At 42.9% G+C, this 24,023-nt stretch overlaps 3 protein-coding genes across 3 annotated transcripts in view; 1 reads left to right on the top strand and 2 right to left on the bottom strand.

Moving 5' to 3' along the window:
* The first annotated feature begins 144 nt into the window (after positions 1 to 144).
* Positions 145 to 1,411, top strand: LOC139409913 (alpha-(1,3)-fucosyltransferase 7-like). The gene has a single exon (XM_071155325.1). It carries the CDS (start codon positions 145 to 147, stop codon positions 1,192 to 1,194), a length of 1,050 nt encoding a protein of 349 aa, XP_071011426.1. The 3' UTR covers positions 1,195 to 1,411.
* Positions 1,412 to 3,364: 1,953 nt separating this feature from the next.
* Positions 3,365 to 7,314, bottom strand: LOC139409912 (POU domain, class 5, transcription factor 1-like). The gene is made up of 5 exons (XM_071155324.1): positions 6,568 to 7,314; positions 6,308 to 6,419; positions 4,347 to 4,477; positions 3,895 to 4,059; positions 3,365 to 3,619 (listed from the first exon to the last, which is right to left on the bottom strand). The coding sequence occupies exons 1-5, from the start codon at positions 7,312 to 7,314 to the stop codon at positions 3,365 to 3,367; spliced, it is 1,410 nt and encodes a 469-aa protein (XP_071011425.1).
* A 12,789-nt stretch (positions 7,315 to 20,103) lies between these two features.
* Positions 20,104 to 24,023, bottom strand: part of LOC139408569 (neural proliferation differentiation and control protein 1-like) — a 37,810-nt gene continuing 33,890 nt past the window's right edge. Inside the window, exon 9 of the mRNA XM_071152621.1 lies at positions 20,104 to 23,959. Within this exon, the coding sequence (XP_071008722.1) occupies positions 23,879 to 23,959 (81 nt within the window). The 3' untranslated portion in view covers positions 20,104 to 23,878. The remainder of the gene's footprint in view (positions 23,960 to 24,023) is intronic.

Here is a 24,023-nt window from a genome sequence, read left to right as displayed (position 1 = left end):
AATGTAACAATTTGAATGTCTCAGATTTGTTTACCATGTTATGTTTACCCCTGAGTCAAGGTTAACAGAAACTCAATCCTGTTTTCTCTGCTCATTTCCCTGCAGTGACAGAACCCTGATGACAAACAAGGGTCCAGCTCTACCATGAAATCCCCCTCATTTTGCCTCAGGCTCTTCCTCCTCATCTGCCTGGCCCCTCTACTGTTCTTTCTGGTGGGACAGGGGAGTGGGGGTGGGTGGGGTCCAAACTCTGACAGAAGCCACAACAACATCACCATCCTGCTGTGGCACTGGCCCTTTGGCCCCTCCTACAATTTGGAGGGAGACGTGTGCTGGAACCGGTACCGTATCCCTGACTGCCGCCTGGTGGACCAGCGCTCTCTCTACCCCAGTGCTGACCTGGTGGTCTTCCACTACAGAGAGCTGATGAACGGCCAGGAGCGGCTGCCCCTCCACCTTCACCGGCCAAGGCACCAGAAGTGGGTCTGGCTCTCTCTGGAGTCCCCTGACAACAGCAGATACCTGAAGCCCTTCAATAACGTGTTCAACTGGACCATGTCCTACCGCCGCGATGCCGATATCACCATGCCCTATGGTAAGCTGCTGCCGAAGGACTGTGATACTGGTAATGATAGCAGCACAGAAGACATCATTCCCAAAAATAAGTCCATTCTGGCCTGCTGGGTTGTTAGTCACTATGAGCCTCAGCACAGAAGGAGCTTGGTGTACAAGAGCCTGAAAAGAAGCATCCCCGTGGAGGTGTATGGTCGCTTGAGAGGGAGTGTTTTGGCCTCCATCGACCTGCTGCCCACCATCTCAAGCTGCTACTTCTACCTGTCCTTCGAGAACTCCATCTCCAAGGATTACATCACTGAGAAGCTCTGGCGGAACGCTTACCAGGCAGGGGCGGTGCCTGTGGTTCTGGGTCCACCTCCAGATGACTACATAGCCGTGGCGCCGCCCAACTCCTTCATCCACGTTGAGGACTTTCCATCCACCAAGGAGCTGGGGAACTATCTCCGGCAGCTGCAACTGGACAAGGAGAGATATGCTGGGTACTTTGCGTGGCGGCATAGCTATCAGGTGAAAGTGTATACAGACTGGAGGGAGAGGCTGTGTAGCATCTGCCCCCAGTATCACAGCCTGCCTGCTCAGAAGGTTTACCATGACCTGGAAGCCTGGGTCAGGAAGTGAAACCACACCCATGGTTCACTTTGGCAGCTCTTCAGACTTTCTGCATCCTAAATAGCACCCTTTTCCCTATGCAGGTCCTTACATTTGACCAGGGCTCATAGGGTCTGGTCAAAAGTAGTGCACTATACAAGGGGAGTGACATTTAGGACACATTTTAAAAATGTGAAGGTGGTCTTCTCTAGGACCAGCTCTTTTCACATACATGGACACTTCAGCAATAAACCACCTCCCCACACAACTAATGTGTGAGAAACAGGGGAAGTGGTTGAGCATTTATGGGTGATCTGTGTTACACATGCTGCATTTATGTACACAATAGCATATTCACTAATTGTTGTTACGACACAGGTTGGCATGGAAAATAAAAAATATTTAATTGTGTGGTGCAAAAGTTACAAGTAACATCTTAAGGTTGCACCAGAGAAATAGCCAGAGTTTCAATAAAATTATCAAATATGCTTTTATTTATAAACATGGGATTGTGTAAAATCTTTAGCCAAGATGAAATGACTTCAACTACACAACAAGGCACTAGATTGTGCCTGCGCTGGATGGCCATTTCAGATGTTTTGATCAAGTCTTTGTATAAGAGTGGTGATGTAATCAGCTCTGTAACAGTGACAACCATTAACAACACAGGTCCCTGATCATGTTAACATAAGTACCACTTTGGTTAATCCCTTTACCGCAATGGCTACCATTAGATTAAAAACAGTTAGTCAACATATGCAATACAGGCATGGATAACAAACATAGCAAGATTTTTTAAGACAAATCAAAAAATGTATTTGTATCATACTTCCACTATGAGAGTATACCTTCTGGACAAGACTGCAAAGAATATTTAAAGAAATTGTATGTAAGACCTAATAGATAACCTCTGGACAAACTGCAACAAGACAATACAAGGATATTCAAGATAAAGGGGAAAAAAATCTCATTTTTAAAATATCAAAAAAAGGTCAGACAACTTTGTGCAAAAACAATCTCACCGCAGATATTCAGAGCCAAGGGACTGGTGGAATGAAGAGGTAGAAAATAGCTACAGTGGGGAGAACAAGTATTTGATAACCTGCAAAATCGGCAGGTTTTGCTGCTTACAAAGCATGTAGAGGTCTGTTTTTTATCATAGGTACACTTCAACTGTGAGAGACGAAATCTAAAACAGAAATCCAGAAAATCACATTGTATGATTTTTAAGTAATTAATTTGCATCACCTACCAACCAGTAAGAACTCCGGCTCTCACAGACCTGTTAGTTTTTCCTTTAAGAATCCCTCCTGTTCTCCACTCGTTACCTGTATTAACTGCACCTGTTTGAACTCATTACCTGTATAAAAGACACCTGTCCACACACTCAATCAAACAGACTCCAACCGCTCCACAATGGCCAAGACCAGGGAGCTGTGTAAGGACATCAGGGATAAAATTGTAGACCTGCACAAGGCTGGGATGGGCTACAGGACAATAGGCAAGTAGCTCGGTGAGAAGGCAACAACTGTTGGCGCAATTACTAGAAAATGGAAGAAGTTCAAGATGACGGTCAATCACCCTCGGCCTTCCCTCAGTAAGAGCATTGAAGATGGGTCGTGGCTGGGTCTTCCAGCATGACAACGACCCGAAACACACAGCCAGGGCAACTAAGGAGTGGCTCCGTAAGAAGCAAATCAAGGTCCTGGAGTGGCCTGGCCAGTCTCCAGACCTGAACCCAATAGAAAATCTTTGGAGGGAGCTGAAAGTCCGTATTGCCCAGCGACAGCCCCGAAACCTGAAGGATCTGGAGAAGGTCTGTATGGAGGAGTGTGCCAAAATCCCTGCTGCAGTGTGCGCAAACCTGGTCAAGAACTACAGGAAATGTATGATCTCTGTAATTGCAAACAAATGTTTCTGTACCAAATATTAAGTTCTGCTTTTCTGATATCAAATCCTTATGTCACACAATAAAATGCAAATTAATTACTTAAAAATCATACAATGTGATTTTCTGGATTTAGATCCCGTCTCTCACAGTTGAAGTGTACCTATGATAAAAATGACAGGCCTCTACATGCTTTGTAAGTAGGAAAGCCTGCAAAATCAGCAGTGTATCAAATACTTGTTCTCCCCACTGTATGTTGGGTGGGAATGGGAGGCCATATGGCCAGAGCTGGTTTGGAGAACTGGTACACATTTAGCTGGTCAGGTGACCCACCAGTCCAGGGTGCAGGGCCTGCTTAAAGACTTCTGGCCTCTGGAGGGGGGGCATGTAGAAAGTGGGGGCCCCGGTGTGGCTGGATAGGTGGTACCCCTGCCCAGGGAGGGGGGATTGGGTCATATGCGGGGGAGGTGGACTCTGCTCGTAGTACTGTTCTTCACACTCCTCGTCGAAAGGGAGGGCCAGGCGCTTGCCCTTCTGTCTGCGGTTACAGAACCACACACGCACCACCTGCCAAACACAAGTCACATGCTGTCCAGAAAACACCACATTTCCCCACTTCCTTAATTTTAAAAATATAGAACCTGGCAGTGTCAGACGAGTCATCACATACAGCACTAAGATACAAACCATGGAAACACGGGAAAAGCATATTTACCATAAATGAATTTAGGGTCCATTTCATTTAAGAGCCAATTAGACTAAACAGCCATGCACGGTTGGGGAAATAAAGGCCAGTAGGTGACAAAGGAATTGAGGATAGGCTGTATCAGTGTGGGACTCACATCTCTCTCCAGACACAGGTCATCTGCAATGTGTGTGATGTCCTGGGTGTTGGGCTTGGGGCACTTGACAAAGTAGGACTCTAGAGCCGTGCGCACCGAACCCTCCAGACTGGTCCGCCGCTTCCTCTTCCTGGTGTCCACAAACACCCGCTCGATCTTGTACATCTGGGGATACAAGTATACTCACATTCAGACTGGGACATTAGTGTACTTTGGTCCATTGCAGAGGACATAACTATATTGGTCCCCCCCAAAAGGGCCTTCCCTCAAATACCAAATGCAAAAATTGAATAAACATTTGGTGAACATTTTCTAATAAATTTTACTCTGGTTCATGGCCAACAAGATGGAATCCTAGACACGTTGTGCAAACCTGATGCTGCTCTGTACCAGCTGTGATTCTAAGCAAAACAACGATATCTGATAAAGAGTTCGATTAGAAGAGTACTCACATCCTGGGGGTTGTCAGAAGTCTCAGCCTCATTCAGCCATCTCCGAAGCAGGGGCTTCAGCTTGCACATATTCTTGAAGCTGAGCTGGAGGGCTTCGAAACGACAGATTGTAGTCTGGCTGAACATCTTGCCTAAACAGAGAACGAGTCATTGTCAGCAGTTGACACCAGGGATTCATATTTTCCCAAAAATCTACCAAATCGCAATACCAGGAATAATTCATATGTATCCTGGGAAATACGCAAAAATCGGAGCGTTTAAAACCAAGATATGGTCGCTCAGGATTCTCACTAAATAAGATTGTCGCTGAACAAAATTGGAGTCTTGGCTGCGACACTATTGAAAGAGTTCACAACCAAGAGAAACTAATATTTTGTAATGATAGAGTAACAGTTCCCCAATAACATTATTGCGAATTAGGTAGTTGATCAGTTCAGATCATTATCATGCTCCGCAATTAATTCAGCGCATTTCATCAGTATGCCTAGGCTACCTCGACACAGACATGCACTAACAGCAGCCAAACAAAGTCAATGATCAAAGTGATTAAGCTTGCTAGATAAACGAATACCAAAACTTTATTTGGCAAAATCGAATGGATTATACAGATGGCAGGTCAGCTCATGAATAACGGGAGATGAAGAAGAACTTGTTTAGATATCAAGGCATCTTAACCGGGACCGACTTTGTGTTGTTTACACACAAAGTCGCTCATAGAGGCAGCAATACGAGACAGCGCAGAGAAGAGGGGGAAACGTTTTTATTTTATTTACATTCGTATGCGAGAAGTGATTTGGTAATGCCACCTATGGATTACAGAAAAAAGTTAGAGGGACGATAGGAAAAAACCCTAAACTCTATATAGGGCTACTACGTGAGTAAATAGAGCAATTACACTTGATTTAGGCTACATTATTGCATGCGAAATATTTGATCAGTGAGAGGAGCAAACGAATAAATGAGCTACCATGCCCACTTGTCCAGCCAGATATAATTTAACCAAATATACAGACCTTGGCTTTTGGTCGGGTGTAGAACAGGCTACTTACTACGCGAGTGAAGCGCAAAATCCACTTGTATAACATGCTAGCAAAATGTTCTGATCAGCTAATATATGAGCAAACTATCACAAATATGTTCATTAGCACAGACTCCAATTTAGCTAACATTTCCCCAGTTTAAATTGTTACCAAATATCTAAACGGAGATTCAGTGAAAACAAAGACCTGACATTGACTAGTCCCCCACTCTTCTCAAATCAGCGACATGGCGCTGTCCCAATGAAAACGGTGCTGAAATCATAATTTAGTTTACCACACACACGACTATAGTTTAAAACATTTTGTATAACAGTTTATCACTTTGGGAGTTTCAGTATGAGCAAGAATTTGACAAACGCCTTCAGTTGCATTAGCCTACTTAATTCCAATATTTTCATCATTCGGCTGAACATAAGGTGAGTTTCCTCTGCACTTTTTCTTGGCCCAATGGCTGTTTCCTGTCTCCCCACTCAGCTGCCGCCCGCCACATTGTTTTCATCACCAGTTCGAATCAATATAGTGCATGGTTGTCCGGTTAGGGCTCATTTAATTTATGTGATGTTGAACCAGTCCTGGGCTTCAGCTCACTGGTCTTGGTTCAGAACGGGATCGAATGTTCAGTTCTGATGAGAGGTCTAAAGTGCATTCGGATCTGGTGTGCGGTCATTTGCCGGATCTTGTCCTTAATTTTTTTCGGGAAATGTAAAGAGTGGTCCCGGGATCCAAGTTAATCCCTAGTTGACACTGCAACAACTACAGTAGATTTCAAACACAAGGACCATAGTATTCTATGCCAATTTAACGGAACACTCAGTAAATTCAAAGACCAAGCATGCATTAATATTCACCAGCTCACATTGGCAAGGTTAGGCTGTGACATAGGTTAATGGTAGTTTTAGTGTACGCCTAATCCAAACTCACCATAAAGGTTGCCTAGAGCCATTCCTACATCTGCTTGTGTGAAACCCAGTGTTATACGCGTGTGCTTCAGCTCCTTGGCGAACTGTTCCAGCTCCTCAGTTGAAGGGTTCTCCTGTTAAAAAGAGGCATACTTACCAAAGACTTTAGGAAACATTGTCCATCCCTTCACTTTTTTAAAATTAATAGGCAGGCTCCAGGGTAAACACAAGCTAATAGGACATCATGGGGATAACGGTACATAGGCCTATTTTCAGACTCACCTCTTCCTCCGAGTCGCTGCACCCACCGCTGGCGCTGGAGGATCCATTGCTTTGGGTTTGCGCCTGGGGCGCTTGGGCACCTTGGCTTGCGCTCCCGTTGAACGTGATCCCGGGTAACCCATTGCTGGGGGGTGACGGCGAGAGCGATGGGGATGTTGAAGACGATGTTGAGGGTATGGAGTTGAGGTTTTGAATATTGGAACTCTCAGCAGTGATGTGGGGAAGGCCGGGCCAAAACGAGGGGTTCCATGGGGTCGAGTAGTAAACCCCGTGAGCCACAGCGGACGACGGAGTTGGATACTGTTGAATCTTTACCTCATACTCGTCATTGACATCCTTCTCAATCTTTATATCAGGCATTTTGATTTGTTCCCTGGCTTCGGCAATGGGTGGGCTCAGGTTTGTGGCCTGCGTAGTCACTGCAACCCTCGGTACTTGGCCGGTGTATTCGGGAGCGGTGATGGGATACCAGTGTTTGGGTTGGCAAAAGTCGCCGGTTTGTAAATCGGAGGCCCTATAGTCACCACCGACTGGTGGGAATTGGAAAAAGGTTTGAGGTGTTGGAGGCAACCCATTGTATGCAGTCTTGTTGAATATAAGACTGTGGTGCTGTAGAACGCCGTGAGGGATCTGGAGCGACGTGCCTCCAAACGCTTCTTGACTCAAGGCCTGGGCGTACATGGGTCGGCTGAAGTCATCCGTCCGGCTGTTGCAATCCGAAAGAGGGCTCTGAGATCGCTCCGACATTCTCCTTGATTTGAATCTCAGACAATGTGGTTCAGGCACTTGGTTACAGTCAATGACACGCTTGCAGTCTATACCGTCTATATACCCATTACGCAAGATAGAACATCGTTTCTGAACGGCCTGTCCTGAACACTTGAGGGTGGCAAGAAAATGTCCAAACGCCAGCGTTTTGAGAAATTCCTTAAAGGGTGAAAATCAATCCCGAAAGTTTCTCTTCAAGCTGTGTGGAAACAAACCTGTACAGAAATAGAAGCCTGTGTGCGAGATACCCATCAACTGTAGTCCATTGAGTCTCGAGTTCACCACCTACTTCACCTTCAAATGGCCGTCTCACGACACCCCAGCTCCACAGTTTTTTTTAATCAATCGGTGTTGGGATGTTAATTGCCTCGCCTCCCATTGGCCGAGAGAGACAATCAAACACAGCTGATAGTGAATTTGCGAACGAACTTGATTTTTTTTCCCTTCACAGCGAGATAACGGTCTATGCTATCCGGGATCATTGGGACGTCCCTACCCCCCACTGAAGTTGAAATGTAAATGGTTAGGTAAGGGTTGTTTAAGGTTAGGTTAAGGGTAGGGGTTAAAGTTTAGTGTAGGGACGTCCCAAAGATCCCTGATAACACTGACCGTAAGATAACAGGTAAGCTAGTGCGCGTGCTTTCCCATTGAAAACTTGACTGAAAAAAATTGATACTAAATATTCGTCTTCCTGAGAAAATTTAAATAACACAAGCGCAGGTGAGTATGCAAAAATCCTGTGAGCAATTTAAGGAAATTATCTAGTAAAAAGTTAATTCACGACATCAATGTTGATCCATTTAATATATTTAGCCTACATGATGAAGTAGTAAATACATATTCAGTGACGTAGCCAAAGTATCTAATATGCATGTAGCGTTGTGTGGACATTTTAAATAATTTACCTTAACTAGCTTTCATCGATATTAAAAGTGATTTGGGATAGCCTACATGCAAGCAGATGTATTTAAATACAGACCAGAATTACATATTTTGACTATCGCTCATTATAAAATGTTGGCCTATAGGCCAAGAAAGTATACGCAAAATTGTGTTCAAATCAACAATAACATTTAATGTAACAACATTTGGGCAACCTTGCTGATCATGCTCAACTTATCCATTTTATATTACACTATAAAACAATAGGCTATATAAATATTTTTTTTCATAGCCTAAAAAGCCAATTTTGTGCAAAAATAATTGAGTAAGTGACATTCCATTCGATCAAAATTTAAATAGCATAGACCCATATTTTCGCTTGCTGAATTTTCTGGCTAATTGTTAGAATTTAAAATGTAAAAAAAAATGTTTGTGGGAAAAATCTTTAAATTTGTTAAATGGAAATTATAACCGACTCAATGCATTTCCATTGAGGTTTAGACTTATACACAAAACACATTTGCCTCATGTGACCCACAATCATTAATGAAGTTAACCAATAAAGAATTAGGTTCATGTTTTGTCATATTTCAATGTTTGGACCATCCTTTTGGCCGAGAGACAATGCCTATAATGTGATGGCGCTGTAGCCTAATTACATGGATATCAGTAAACTGAGAAGGACTCCTGTTTCAGAAATACATGTGAAAGGGTCAGTAAGTCTAGAAATTAAAATGTCTTATGACATTTCAAAATAGACAATTAACTCAAACGAATGATGCACATCATGGTTGAACTTTTCTGAAGTGACAACTTTACGCTCAATTTTACATACAGAAACCAATTTTTGCCCATGTAAAATCAGGACAACGCAGAGGAAATTACTAAAACAACTAAAAGCATCCAGTCGAAATTATACTAGCCTTGATGGGTGTATTGAAAAGAGTGGATGGCCGTCGCACCGATACAGATACGCACCCCCATAGCGAGTCGTTTGCTTCAGATTGTGGCAGGAAGACGCGCCGCGGGAGGAGTGGGGGTGTCATTGTGCGACTTGGCCCGGGGGCACCCCGCGGCTTTTAGTCCTTGAGTAGCGATGGCCGACCATTAGCTCCTTTTCAGACACGAACAATAAGTCGAAACCCTTTGATTCCGGCCCACACACACCTACCCCCTACCCTGAATGAAACACTCATGTCCAGAGAGTGACTTATTTGAGTAGGTGGTTGATGATGTTATTATGAAAGTTATAGCATTTGTACATTGCTATGTGCAGTGTGAATAGGAGATGAATGAACATGGTGTTGGGGCATCTCTACACCCCCCCTCTCAGAGCATGTGCAGACCAGGTGGCTGGAGTGTTTAAAGACATATTCAATCTTTCCCTATCCCAGTCTGCTGTTCCCTCTTGCTTCAAGTTGTCCACCATTGTTCTTGTACCCAAGAAAGCAGAAGTAACTGAACTAAATGACTATCACCCCCTTCTGCCACTATGAAATGCTTTGAGAGGTTAGTTAAGGATCACATCACTTCCAACTTACCTGACACCCTAGACCAGGGGTGGGCAACTCCAGTCCTTGATGGCCTGATTGGTGTCACACTTTTTTCTCCATCCCTAGCAAACACAGCTGATTAATCTAATTGCATTCTAAACTGAAGATCATGATTAGGTGATTATTGGATTAAGGTGTGTTAGCTGGGGCTGGGGAAAAGCTGACACCAATCAGGCCCTCGAGGACTGGAACTGCCACCCCCCCCCCCTGACCTACTGCAATTTGCATACCGCCCTAATAGATCCACGGATGACACAATCGCCATCGCACTGCCCAATCCCATCTGGACAAGAGGAATACTTATGTAGGAATGTTGTTCATTGACTACAGCTCAGCCTTCAACACCATATCACCCTCCAAGCTCAGGGCCCTGGGTCTGAGCCCCACCCTTTGCTTTTGGGTCCTGGACTTCCTGATGGTCCGCTCCCAGGTGGCGAAGGTAGGTAACAACACCTCCACTACGCTGATCCTCAACACAGGGGCCCGCCAGGGGTGTGTGCTCAACCATGACTGCGCGGCCACGCACAACTCCAACTCAATATCCAAATTTGCAGAAGACACAACAGTGGTAGGCCTGATTACCAACAATAATGAGAGCCTACAGTGAGCAGATTAAAGCCCTGGCACAGTGGTGCCAGGAAAATAACCTCTTCCTCAAAGTCAACTAAATCAAATCGTATTTGTCACTTGCACTGAATACAACAGGTGTAGTAGACCTTACAGTGAAATGCTTACTTACAAGCCCATAACCAACAATGCAGTTAAGAAAAATGCCTACAAAATAACAAATACAAGTATAAAATATTAAAGAGCAGCAGTAAATAATTGAGGTAATATGTACATGTAGGTCGAGTTCTTAAAGTGACTATGCATAGCTAATAAACAGAGACTAGCAGCAGCATAAAATAGGAGGGAGTGGGAATGCAAATAGTCTGGGTAGCCACTTGATTAGATGTGCAGGAGTCTTAGGGCTTGGGGTAGAAGCTGTTTAGAAGCCTCTTGGACCTAGACTTGGTGCTCCGGTACCGCTTGCCGAAGGAGCTGATCGTGTACTTCAGCAGAGAGCAGAGGGAGCACACCCCATCCACATCTACGGGGTCGCAGAGGAGAAGGTGAAAAGCTTCAAGTTCCTTGCAGTACACATCAGTGGCAATCTTAAATGGTCCAACTACACAGACAGTGTAGTGAAGAAAGTGAAACAGCGCCTCTTCAACCTCAGGAGGCTGAAAACATTTGTCTTGCCCTCTAAGACCCAAACTTTTGCAGATGCCCCATTGAGAGCATCCTGTCAGGCTGTATCACCACCTGGTACAGCAACTGCCCCCTCCGCAACCGCAGGGTACAATGTCGGCCCTCCAGGACATCTACAGCACCTGGTGTCACAAGAAGACCAAGAAAATCATCAAGGACCTCAGCCACCCGAGCCACGGCTTGTTCACCCTGCTACCATCTAGAAGGAGGAGACCGTACAGGTGCATCAAAGCTGGGAACAAGAGAATGAAAAACAGCTTCAATCTCAAGGCCATCAGACTGTTAAACAGTCACCACTAGCCGGCCTCTGCCCAGTACCTTGCCCTGAACTTTAGTCACTGGTCACTTTAATGTTTAACTGTTTTACCCATTTCATATGTACACTACCGTTCAAACGTTTGGGGTCAATTAGAAATGTTCTTGCTTTTTAAAGAAAAGCACATTTGTCCATTTAAAATAACATCAAATTGATCAGAAATACAATGTAGACATTCTTAATGTTTTAAATGACTATTGTAGCTGGAAACGGCTGATTGTTTATTAATGGAATAGGTACATACAGTGGGGCAAAAAAGTATTTAGTCAGCCACCAATTGTGCAAGTTCTCCCACTTAAAAAGACGAGAGGCCTGTAATTGTCATCATAGGTACACTTCAACTATGACAGACAAAATGAGAAAAAAAATCCAGAAAATCACATTTAAGGATTTTTTATGAATTTATTTGCAAATTATGGTGGAAAATAAGTATTTGGTCAATAACAAAAGTTTATCTCAATACTTTGTTATATACCCTTTGTTGGCAATGGCAGAGGTCAAATGTTTTCTGTAAGTCTTCACAAAGTTTTCACACTGTTGCTGGTGTTTTGGCCCATTCCTCCATGCAGATCTCCTCTAGAGCAGTGATGTTTTGGGGCTGTTGCTGGGCAATACGGACTTTCAACTCCCCCCAAAGATTTTCTATGGGGTTGAGATTTGGAGACTGGCTAGACCACTCCAGGACCTTGAAATGCTTCTTACGAAGCCACTCCTTCGTTGCCCGGGCGGTGTGTTTGGGATCATTGTCATGCTGAAAGACCCAGCCACGTTTCACCTTCAATGCCCTTGCTGATGTAAGGAGGGTTTCACTCAAAATCTCACGATACATGGCCCCATTCAATCTTTCCTTTACACGGACCAGTCGTCCTGGTCCCTTTGCAGAAAAACAGCCCCAAAGCATGATGTTTCCACCCCCATGCTTCACAGTAGGTATGGTGTTCTTTGGATGCAACTCAGCATTCTTTGTCCTCCAAACACGACGAGTTGAGTTTTTACCAAAAAGTTCTATTTTGGTTTCATCTGACCATATGACATTCTCCCAATCTTCTTCTGGATCATCCAAATGCTCTCTAGCAAACTTCAGACGAGCCTGGACATGTACTGGCTTAAGCAGGGGACACGTCTGCCACTGCAGGATTTGAGTCCATGGCTTCGTAGTGTGTTACTGATGGTAGGCTTTGTTACTTTGGTCCCAGCTCTCTGCAGGTCATTCACTAGGTCCCCCCGTGTGGTTCTGGGATTTTTGCTCACCGTTCTTGTGATCATTTTGACCCCACGGGGTGAGATTTTGCGTGGAGCCCCAGATCGAGGGAGATGGTCTTGTATGTCTTCCATTTCCTAATAATTGATCCCACAGTTGAATTCTTCAAACCAAGCTGCTTACCTATTGCAGATTCAGTCTTCCCAGCCTGGTGCAGGTCTACAATTTTGTTTCTGGTGTCCTTTGACAGCTCTTTGGTCTTTGCCATAGTGGAGTTTGGAGTGTGACAGTTTGAGGTTGTGGACAGGTGTCTTTTATACTGATAACAAGTTCAAACAGAACGAGTGGAGGACAGAGGAGCCTCTTAAAGAAGAAGTTACAGGTCTGTGAGAGCCAGAAATCTTGCTTGTTTGTAGGTGACCAAATACTTATTTTCCACCATATTTGCAAATAAATTAATTAAAAATCCTACAATGTGATTTTCTGGATTTTTTCCCCTCATTTTGTCTTTTATAGTTGAAGTGTACCTATGACGAAAATTACAGGCCTCTCTCATCTTTTTAAGTGGGAGAACTTGCACATTTGGTGGCGACTTTGCCCCACTCTATATACATACATTCTGTACCAAATATTAAGTTCTGCTTTTATGATGTATCAAATACTTATGTCATGCAATAAAATGCTAATTAATTACTTAAAAATCATATGTGATTTTCTGGATTTTTGTTTTAGATTCCGTCTCTCACAGTTGAAGTGTACCTATGATAAAAATTACAGACCTCTACATGCTTTGTAAGTAGGAAAACCTGCAAAATCAGCAGTGTATCAAATACTTGTTCTCTCCACTATATATATATATATAGATATATATGCACACACATATACATATATACACACACAGACATATATATATATATATATATATATATATATATATATATATATACACACATACATATATATACACACACACACAGACACACATGTATATACTGCTCAAAAAAATAAAGGGAACACTAAAATAACACATCCTAGATCTGAATGAATGAAATATTCTTATTAAATACTTTTTTCTTTACATAGTTGAATGTGCTGACAACAAAATCACACAAAAATGATCAATGGAAATCAAATGTATCAACCCATGGAGGTCTGGATTTGGAGTCACACTCAAAATTAAAGTGGAAAACCACACTACAGGCTGATCCAACTTTGATGTACTGTCCTTAAAAACAAGTCAAAATGAGGCTCAGTAGTGTGTGTGGCCTCCACGTGCCTGTATGAACTCCCTACAACGCCTGGGCATGCTCCTGATGAGGTGGCGGATGGTCTCCTGAGGGATCTCCTCCCAGACCTGGACTAAAGCATCTGCCAACTCCTGGACAGTCTGTGGTGCAACGTGGCGTTGGTGGATGGAGCGAGACATGATGTCCCAGTCATGCTGGAGCATGTTGCAGACAGCAGAACGTTCTCCACGGCGTCTCCAGACTCTGTCATGTCTGTAACATGTGCTCAGTGTGAACCTGCTTTCATCTGTGAAGAGCACAGGGCGCCAGTGGCAAATTTGCCAATCTTGGTGTTCTCTGGCAAATGCCAAACGTCCAGCACGGTGTTGGGCTGTTAGCACAACCCCCACCTGTGGACGTCGGGTCCTCATACCACCCTCATGGAGTCTGTTTCTGACCGTTTGAGCAGACACATGCACATTTGTGGCCTGCTGGAGGTCATTTTGCAGGGCTCTGTCAGTGTTCCTCCTTGCACAAAGGCGGAGGTAGCGGTCCTGCTGCTAGGTTGTTGCCCTCCTACGGCCTCCTCCACGTCTCCTGATGTACTGGCCTGTCTCCTGCTAGCGCCTCCATGCTCTGGACACTACACTGACAGACACAGCAAACATTTTTGCCACAGCTCGCATTGATGTGCCATCGTGGATGAGCTGCACTACCTGAGCCACTTGTGTGGGTTGTAGACTCCGTCTCATGCTACCACTAGAGTGAAAGCACCGCCAGCATTCAAAAGTGACCAAAACATCAGCCAGGAAGCATAGGAACTGAGAAGTGGTCTGTGGTCACCACCTGCAGAACCACTCCTTTATTGGGGGTGTCTTGCTAATTGCCTATAATTTCCACCTGTTGTCTATTCCATTTGCACAACAGCATGTGAAATTTATTGTCAGTGTTGCTTCCTAAGTGGACAGTTTGATTTCACAGAAGTGTGATTGACTTGGAGTTACATTGTGTTGTTTAAGTGTTCCCTTTATTTTTTTGAGCAGTGTATATATATGTGCATATACACAATAATATTTGTATGTGATCAAAATTTGATTTGTACTCATTTTTCTTTCCATTTCTAAACCCCCACCCCACTCAACACTCCCTTTACAGATGACTGTTTCCCCTCTCCATTCAGCCTGCCCATTTTCAAACGCAATGACCAAGCAGATTTAACCAGGAGAGCTGTGCTCTTGCTCTCCCCATTACAAAGCCAGGGAGAGGGGACCTTGAAGGCCACAGAAGCCAGTCAAAGGCTTAAAAGACATCAAACTCAAGCTACATGCATTGTCCTGTGCCATGGACTTGGGAGGGAATTGTCATGCTAAACACACATGGAGAAAGTAGAACCAGGCAGGGATTCCAAGAGGACAGGGGTCCAGGGGCAGGAGGGATCCAGTGGGGACCTGTATGGGCTGGACAGTGAGGGGGGTAGTAGGTACAGTCAGGGTGGGAGGGAGGGTGCTTGGGGATTAGCCTGAAAATCCTCCAGATGTCTTTTTTTTAGATCTTGTCACCTCTTTTAAGTGGCCTCTTCATCGTTCATAGTCCCCTTCCTCAAGGGAGCTCTGTATTTCTCTATAGGAGAAGAATCTATCTGATCCCACTGCGGACTGAGTGAGGGGCTTTGCCCTCCTTTCGCTGAGCTTTAAATAAGAGAGGAGGTAGTGGAGACGGTAATGGTATCACAGCACAATGTAATACTGTATTTTGTAATAAAGTCAAAGCTGAGACAACTCGCACATATCAAGTCTATCTAGCACCATGTCCAAATAAGCTCCCTGTACTACAGTGTGAAAGTAGTGTGGTATCAGCCATGAGGAAGTGTGAGGGGTGTGAGGGAAAGTCACACATAGCTGTGTGGGTAAACAATGTAGTTCAGACACACGGTCACCACTCACCCACCCGGGTGACTGAGATAGGCATAGGAGGACTGCCTAGTTTCAATCATTTAAGCCTTTTTTAAAAATTTCATTGCCATAATAACATTTATCTTGCCGTTATCCCCTTCTGACTCTGTCAGTGGAGAGATTTCATACAGATTGACTTGCCCAAAAACATTTGTTCATTTGTCTTGATTGGCCATGATAGGGGGGTGGTGTAGTTTATATACCCATAAATTCTTATTTTAATTTAACTAGGCAAGCCAGTTAAGAACAATTTCCTATTTTCAATGACAACCCACTGTTCCTAGGCTAACTACCTTGTTAAGGGGCAGAACTACAGATTTTTTTTGCCTTGTCAGCTCAGGGATTTGAACTCGCAACCTTTCAGTTATTAGTCCAACGCTTTAACCACGAGGCTACCTGCCACCCCGATTATTCAGGCCAACTCTAAAAACACTAAGCCTTAGTTATAGCCTATATACACAACCTCTAGGGCTCAGAGTTTTTTCTGACCCTTCTCCCCCTAGCATCCAAGGTAGGCTCACAGTCTGCACCTTTTTTCTCCCTGACTACCTTCCCCCACAAATGAGTCTGATGGCTTTTTGATTTTCTCCCTAACAGCCCTGCCTTTGACAGTCAACACCATCCCTCTACCCATCGCAAACCTTCAGCAGCAGACCAATACCGTCCTCCCTACCACCATTCACAGGGACAATGGGCCTTAACAGCCCTAGGCAGGCAGCTCAATAGCGTGAGTTACAAGAGCCCCCACCCCCACATACGTTTGTTTTACTACCCTTGTGGGGACCAAGCAATTGATTCCCATTCAAAATCCTATTTTCCCAAACCCTTAACTTAACCCCTAACCCTAATTGTAACCCTAACCCTGATTGTAACCCTAAAACTAACCTCTAAGCCTAAAATAGCCTTTTTCATTGTGGAGACCGGTAAAATGTTCCCTTATTTTACTATCCTTGTGATGACTTCTGGTTCCCCACAAGGATAGTAAAACCAAACACACACACACACACACACACGGATGTAGGCCTGATAACCAACAATGATGAGTCAGCCTGTAGGGAGGAGGTAAGTGAACTAGCATTGTGGTGCCAGGACAACAACTTTTCCCTTAACGTCAGCAAAACAGAGGAGTAGATTGTTGACTTCAGGAAGCAGAGGGAACATGCCCTGATCCACATCAACAGGACTGCAGTCGAGAGAGCAGAAGTTTTAAGATCTTCAGCGTCCACATCCCCGAGGACTTGACATGGACCAACACCACCACTGTTGCCAATAAAGGCACAACAGCGCCTCTACTTCCTAAGGCCGCTGAAGAAATTTGGCGTGCCACCCCGGGTCATCTCCAAATACTACTGCTGCATCATTGAGAGCGCCCTGACCAGTTGCATCACGGCCTGGTATGGGAATTGCTCCGTCCACGACCGCAAGGCCCTCCAGCGGATGGAAGATGAAGACGGCCCAGTACATCACCCATCCAGGACATCTACTTTAAACGGTGCCTGAGGAAGGCCCACAGCATTATTAAAGACCCCACACACAAGCTGTTCACTCCCTTACGGTCTAGCAGACGGTATTGGAGCAGGAGGTCTGATAGAAACGGTCTCTGAGCCTGTTGGTATCTACAAGCCCATAGACTGCTGAACACTTGAACTGGACTGACCACTTGCTCTAATTCTCCACACCTTAGCACCCAGACGCACACAACACAACACACACACATTAATGCTGCACACCCATCACAAATGGCTGCTACCAGACTCTTATTGTGATTGCTAAATACTGCACAATTTAAATACTTGCCCCCCAATCCCCCCATCCCCTAAACACATGTAAATGGACATTAAATTGTGCCTTCCTGTATTATACTTGTGCTAAACAGTTTATTCTATTCTACTGAACCATTTACTTTGTTTGTGTTGATATATTTTATTATTTAATGTTGTTGCTTTGTCCAGAATCCATTTAGTTGTGCGGTGTATACCATGTGTATTCCCTACATATGACTAATAAAACTTGTAACACACAAACAGAAAGGTTAAGGAGGGAGGAGAGCAAAAATGACTCCAGTCCAGTCCAAAGACACTTGAGAAATGTCATAGAAAGTGTGATTCAATAGGCGATGAAAGTTGAAAACAGTCTTTTATTTGGTGTTGGTGTGTGATGCGGAACCGACAACACAGCACGTCATAGAGCGCTGGATAACAGAGTCAGGAATGGATATTTCCAGTACCTACTCCAAGCCCCCTCCCCCACACACCTCCCCATTAAGGATCAACTAATAAAACTGATCCCCAGCACCCGCTCCAGCCACTCCTATAGCTTCATTTACTTCATTTCAGGGTCAAAAGTCATGTAAAGAGCAACATCCTTTCGAGAGAGAGGGAGATAAAGAGAGAGTGAAATCCTTTAGAGAGAAAGAGAGAGACAGAGGGACAAAAATATGCATGGTCATTTTGCACATCTCACTTGAGTTAACAACATTTAGTTCAGATGGCCTGCATGTGCAAATATATAACAGAGAACACTCACTCTTTGTATGTTCATTTTGCAACACCAGAGTTGGAACAGAGGGATATATCTTCTTTTTAAATTTTATTTCACTAGGCAAGTCAGTTAAGAACAATTTTTTTATTACAATGACGGCCTAGGAACAGTGGGTGCATTGTTCAGGGACAGAACGACAGTTTTTTCCTTGGCAGCTCGGGGATTCGATCTAGCAACCTTTCAGTTACTGGCCCAACGTTCTAACCACTAGGCTTCCTGCCGCCCCAAACAGAGGATAAAACAGAGACAATACTAAATAGTGATATTTACCATACATCCACCACAAATCCTATAGATATTCAAGTGCATATATATCACTTTACATGTCTCCTTCAGTTACAGGATCCTTACACATATGAGACTGAATCAAAGTCAAACATGTCGAAATCACACTATTTCCGTGGGCATAAAATAGTACTTTAAAGATTATAATCACAGTATATCATGACAGTGTCCCCTTGTGTTCCTCTCGCTCCTTAACCCAATACCAAGCACATTTCATGAAAACCCCTTTATATGTACCTATAATGAACTGGGTTTAGCTACTAGATATGCATGACAAATACAGTAAGGGACTTTTTTATTATATATTATATTATAAAAACTGCACATCTCTGTTCTGTATGCAATCTATACATGTTTGCTCATTGTAACATTCAAACAGAGGCTTTGGGAGATCACTGCACAAAATAATGAGCTTTACAAAAGGCAAGCAAAGGAAACATTGATTCTAAGAGGGGGGGTAATAATATCCAGTTGACACAAAAGGGGCTATATAGTGCACTACTTTTGACCAGGACCCATAGGGCTTTGGTCAAAAGTAGTGCACTATATAGTGTCCCATTTGGGACACACATTGAGTTTTACACATGGCTGTAGTTCCCATAGAAGAAGTCCACAATGGCTGTGAGTGATCCAGAGTTTATCTGTCAATCAACATCCCTCTTCATTTTCTTCAAAAAAACATTTTATTATTCTACAGATGTTGGATCTTAACTTGATTACTCTTGTTGCGGAACATTTTCCTGATTCAGTAATTCAAATGAGCCTTGTGATTGGCTAAAAATGAGCAGTAATTTCTCTCTCCATTGGTGGACAGTCGAGTTATTGGGATCAGAACTCGCTACCTTAAACAAAAATTCTCTCCAGCTCGCTCAAATGCTATAGGCCTAGGTCCTGTCACTGCAACATTCAAATATACAAAAATGTATCTGAAATTCAACCATATACATCAACAACTTTTGTTTTATATAGCTTAACACTAGATAGTTATTGATCTCCACTAGGGTACGACATACAAGTGTCTAGTGTATCCTAAGGTTACAAATAAACCAGGGGCGCAACTTTGGTTTTAGAAGTGGGGGGGGGGGGGGGGGGCGGACGGACATAATTATTCTTATTATATATATTTTTTATCCAGTCGGATAAACACTCCGAACAGGATACCCGACGGCACGGAGGTGTCCGCATGGTCCTAAAGCCCACCACTGCCTCGTTTTTTTTTGGGGGGGGCATGTTCCCCAGTGAAGGTTGTGCCTCTGGAATAAACTATCCGAATTGAGTTAAATTGTGGTCTAGTGGTTAGCGCCACTGCCTTCAGCTTGCACATATAGGCCTACCGTGTTGGAGTGCGTTCGATTCCAGCCCAAATAATGCAATCTCCAGATTGCCTTGATGTAGTTAAGACATTACAAATATGGACAGTCCAGGGTAATTTCTTGATTAGAAATTACCATACCAGACACTTTTGCATAACAAAAATAGTAAATAAATAAAATAACCATAATACACCAACATTAGTTTCCATTCATACAAAGTGTTGGGGGAATTGCCACAGTAGATTTGCCATAATAAACGAGGAAATACTTTATTTCTATTGTACAGAATTGGTTGTAAAATAGATAAATCACCCGTAGTCTGTTCAAAAAGGACTAAATTGTTCCGATCACAATACCAACCAGATGGCGAACATATCTTGAAAGACTTTGGTTGAAAGCAAGGACTAAGGTAGAGAGGAAGAGGTGAATATATTCTGCATATTCTTAATATGTAGACCTAAGCTTGTCATCTGCCTTTGGGACGACTCCCATTGTTAGGGCGGAGACATGAGCATCTCGTCATTATATACAGATCTCTGACTAAGGTAACACCGCCATCATCTTTTTGCGGGCCTTAGAGGTAATGGTTGGAATTGAGATCAGCTGTGTGGGTAAATTTAGCGCATATTGATAGTTTAACGAGACCTGTAGCCATGTTCACATTGGCAGTTTGAAATGACTCAAATTCTATTTATTTGCATTTTCAATTCGATCTGTTATTTTCCCTGCTGTCTGCACAGCCAAAAAAACACATGGAATCTGATATTTCAATCCGCATTTCAAACCACCTTCCTGGCCATGTGACTTGTCTGAACGGTCAAATCTGATTTATTTGCCCTCAAGTGGTTTTTAAACTGTTATATCTTATTGCTTGCTAGCTACTCTGTTGACAGTTTGACAAGAACATGTGGTAGCTACCTAGCTTGTTCATTGTTTACAAACAAACTAGTGAATATGCTAGAAAGCTAAACAGCTACCCAGCTAGCTAGTTGACTGCTGTGGCTAGCCAAAAATGACTCGTTTTGAAAGTAGGATCATCTTGTCCTTTGAGGCTTTAAAAGTGTTCTTACCCTAATGATTTTAAACATTCAAAGCAACTGGGACACGTCCATGGAAGGCATTGTTGTCACCTTAGCTTACTACATAACGTCTGAGTGATAGGAAGCACAAGCACCACCACCAATCAGCCTACACCACTGTGCACACACACCTGTCATTACTATGACAACTAGCGTAGCCTTGCCAGCAAATGACTGCTGTCTGAACACACACAATCCAATTTGGTCACCTTTAGCTTGCTGTCTGGACAGTCAGTAGCCCAAAACAGATTTGATAACCCAAACTGATTTGCGCATTAAGGCCTGCAGTGTGAACAAGGCTTTAGTTGGCGATAATCTAGTGCCATCAATGGTTGCAATAGGCCCCTTGTTATTTGATTATATTTCTATAGGCTACATTTTGTAGGCTAGCCGTTAGCCAATCAATAGTCACTAAATAAAAACTGATAATCTACTGTTTGTGTTTCCCTGGCTAAATTGATGAGCTGATTTGGAGCATCAATTGATTGACAGATGTAGGCCTACTGTAGAACGATAAACTTTCCTCCAGTGTGTATGCTCACCCATGTTTTTTTAGTTAGGCTATGTATAATATGCAGCGGTGGCTAGAGTACTGAAAATCTGTATTTAAGCACAAGTACTGTTACTTAGATGAATGAATTACAAAGTAAAATTTGCCTTCTTGAGAAACTATGAGTAAAAAAGTATCCGGTCAGAAAACATTCATTTATAATTAAAGCCTGCCAGCACCATCTTGCATCCCCCAGCACAGGTACTCTCCAATGAAGAGTAACATCAAACAAAGTCGGTAGGCTGTATAGTTTCAATTAGGGTCATGCAATGTTGAATTAATATCTAGCAATGTGCACAATTTCATAAAAAGGTATGTGGTACTCGAGGCATTGGAATAATTGTACAATTTCAATAGCATTAATGACAATCATATCATTTCAAGTACATGTGAATATGCATACAAAAATATTTACACCAAGTGTGATGTTCAATTTCTCACTCAGAATGGACAGGTGTTACAACAGTAAAACAATCAATACCGAAATGTCCTTTTCCAATCGTGTTACTAGTATGCAAATCAGACACATTTTACCATGGAATTAAATTGAAGTCTATTTTTTTTGTTGCATTTTAGCTAATCCTAACACTTTTACTAACCTTAACTTATTCCTCCTAACCTGTTATGAAAAATGTATATTTTTGACAAAAGCTTTATCCCTTCTAGACAAAACAGTATTTATACTCCATCCCTTCCGAACCTGTCCTTTCCACTTTCAAGAGTATTTTCTTCTCTTGGCTGGCTCATTCTCCTATCGCCTTGGTTCTGCCGCTACAAGCTTTAAATAAAAAGACAATGATTTCTATAGGGCACAAAAAGCTTACTGAGATGATACACTGACTGTATGAAAGAGGTGCTTATAGGCATTTTCAGAAAAACAGAATGACACACACACAAACAGGGAGAAAAATGTGTGGGAGGATGCTGCGGTGGACTGACCTGTTGATCTTGCTAATGTTAGCTAGCTACATCGTTGATGCTGCATCTAGTTTAGACAGCTTGTCTTGTAATGGCGACCTAATGTGATAGCTATACTGAGCGAAAATATGAACGCAACATGTAAACTGTTGGTCTCATGTTTCATGAGCTGAAATAAAAGATCCCAGACATTTTCCAGACAGACAAAAAAATTCTTCATCTACATTTTCTTCCACAAATGTATGTACATCCCTGTTAGTGATAATAATCCATCCACCTGACAGGTGTCTTTACCAACAAGCTGATTCAACAGCATGATCATTACACAGGTGCACCTTGTGCTGGGGACAATAAAAGGCCACTAAAATGTGCAGTTGTGTCACACAACACAATGCCACAGATGTCTCAAGTTGAGGGGGTGTGCTGACTGCAGGAATGTCTACCAGAGGTCATATGGGGAGCTAAAAAATGAGATTAAACTTTTTCTGTCACAGTCTGGGTCAGCCACTGCTAGCTAGTTAGCTAATATATTAATAAATTAGAAATATAGAAATGAATTAGAAATGACTTATCTTACTTCAGAAATATATAATATTACAAAGGCAGAAGGTAATTAAAGTGCAACTTACCTCTGATCAAGTCTGGCTAAGAACCCAAGAACAAAAATATGAAGACGTGCGCTTCCCTTAGAGCCGTGGTGGAGATAAAACTGGGTTTGATGGACAACTTTGAGAGACAACGGACTAAAGAGTTTTGATGACAACCTATTTTGAATACATTTCATTGGTCAAGTGGTTGTGAAACGTTCATACAGGCGTATAGTATCGAGTCATGTAAAAAATGTCATCCGACAGCGACAATATTATATTAAAAATCTATGTAACTAAAGTAATTGGGTCAAATGTAATGGAGTAAAAAATAAGTTACTTCCTCCAGAAATTACTTGAGTAAGAGTAAATGTACAGCCCACAGAGATTACCTAGAAATGTACTAGTTTCTCAAAGGACATTAGTGGACCAGATTCAAACCCATGCCTACTCTAGCATATGTTTACCGTTGTCAGCGGCTGTACCCACTGGACCACACAGGCTCTGTGATAACCACCAATTTATTTTGCTTATTGTTTGCCTTGAACATATAATACAACAATTAGTCAGTGGACCTACAGTCTAAATTATTGTATAGCCTACAAAACACTGCTTCAAGCTGCCCCCTGGTATTGATTATCAATATTAAATAGACATTCAATTCCTCCTGCTGCAGATAATTTTCCTTCTGCAACAAAATGCATCAAATTAAGATCCAACATCTGTAGAAGCCTGTCCAGTTTTGAGAGAGCAACCTGATTGGAGAATTAAGGTGATCTTTTCCAGAGTAAAGAAATTGCGTGTGTGTGTGTGTAGGTTTGTATTATGTTTTAATTGGGTGTATGTTTCTGTGTGTGTGGTGTCTGCGTGTTCCAGCATGCATTAAAGCCTATGGAATTCCCTTGGGATTCCCTTGGTAGTATAGGGTAGAGTCGTCAAACAAAGGATTTTTCACTTCCATCTCTCCAGTCTGCAATGAAATAAAAACTGTTGTTAAAAGCCAAACAAATACAGTCATCAGCAATATGAATATT

This window comes from Oncorhynchus clarkii, chromosome 5 (assembly GCF_045791955.1).
Source record: "Oncorhynchus clarkii lewisi isolate Uvic-CL-2024 chromosome 5, UVic_Ocla_1.0, whole genome shotgun sequence".
Classification (NCBI taxonomy): domain Eukaryota; kingdom Metazoa; phylum Chordata; class Actinopteri; order Salmoniformes; family Salmonidae; genus Oncorhynchus; species Oncorhynchus clarkii.
The sequence above is the reverse complement of the archived record's forward strand: the minus strand, read 5'-3'. Positions and strand labels throughout refer to the sequence as shown.

Excerpts from the sequence above, each read along its gene's own strand:
- LOC139409913 (XM_071155325.1), top strand. The coding sequence starts at position 145 with ATGAAATCCCCCTCATTTTGCCTCAGGCTCTTCCTCCTCATCTGCCTG.
- LOC139409912 (XM_071155324.1), bottom strand. The coding sequence starts at position 7,314 with ATGTCGGAGCGATCTCAGAGCCCTCTTTCGGATTGCAACAGCCGGACG. Across the intron at positions 6,420-6,567 it reads GCAGCGACTCGGAGGAAGAG|GAGAACCCTTCAACTGAGGA; the intron begins GTGAGTCTGAAA and ends TCTTTTTAACAG. Across the intron at positions 4,060-4,346 it reads CTTCTGACAACCCCCAGGAT|ATGTACAAGATCGAGCGGGT; the intron begins GTGAGTACTCTT and ends TTGTATCCCCAG.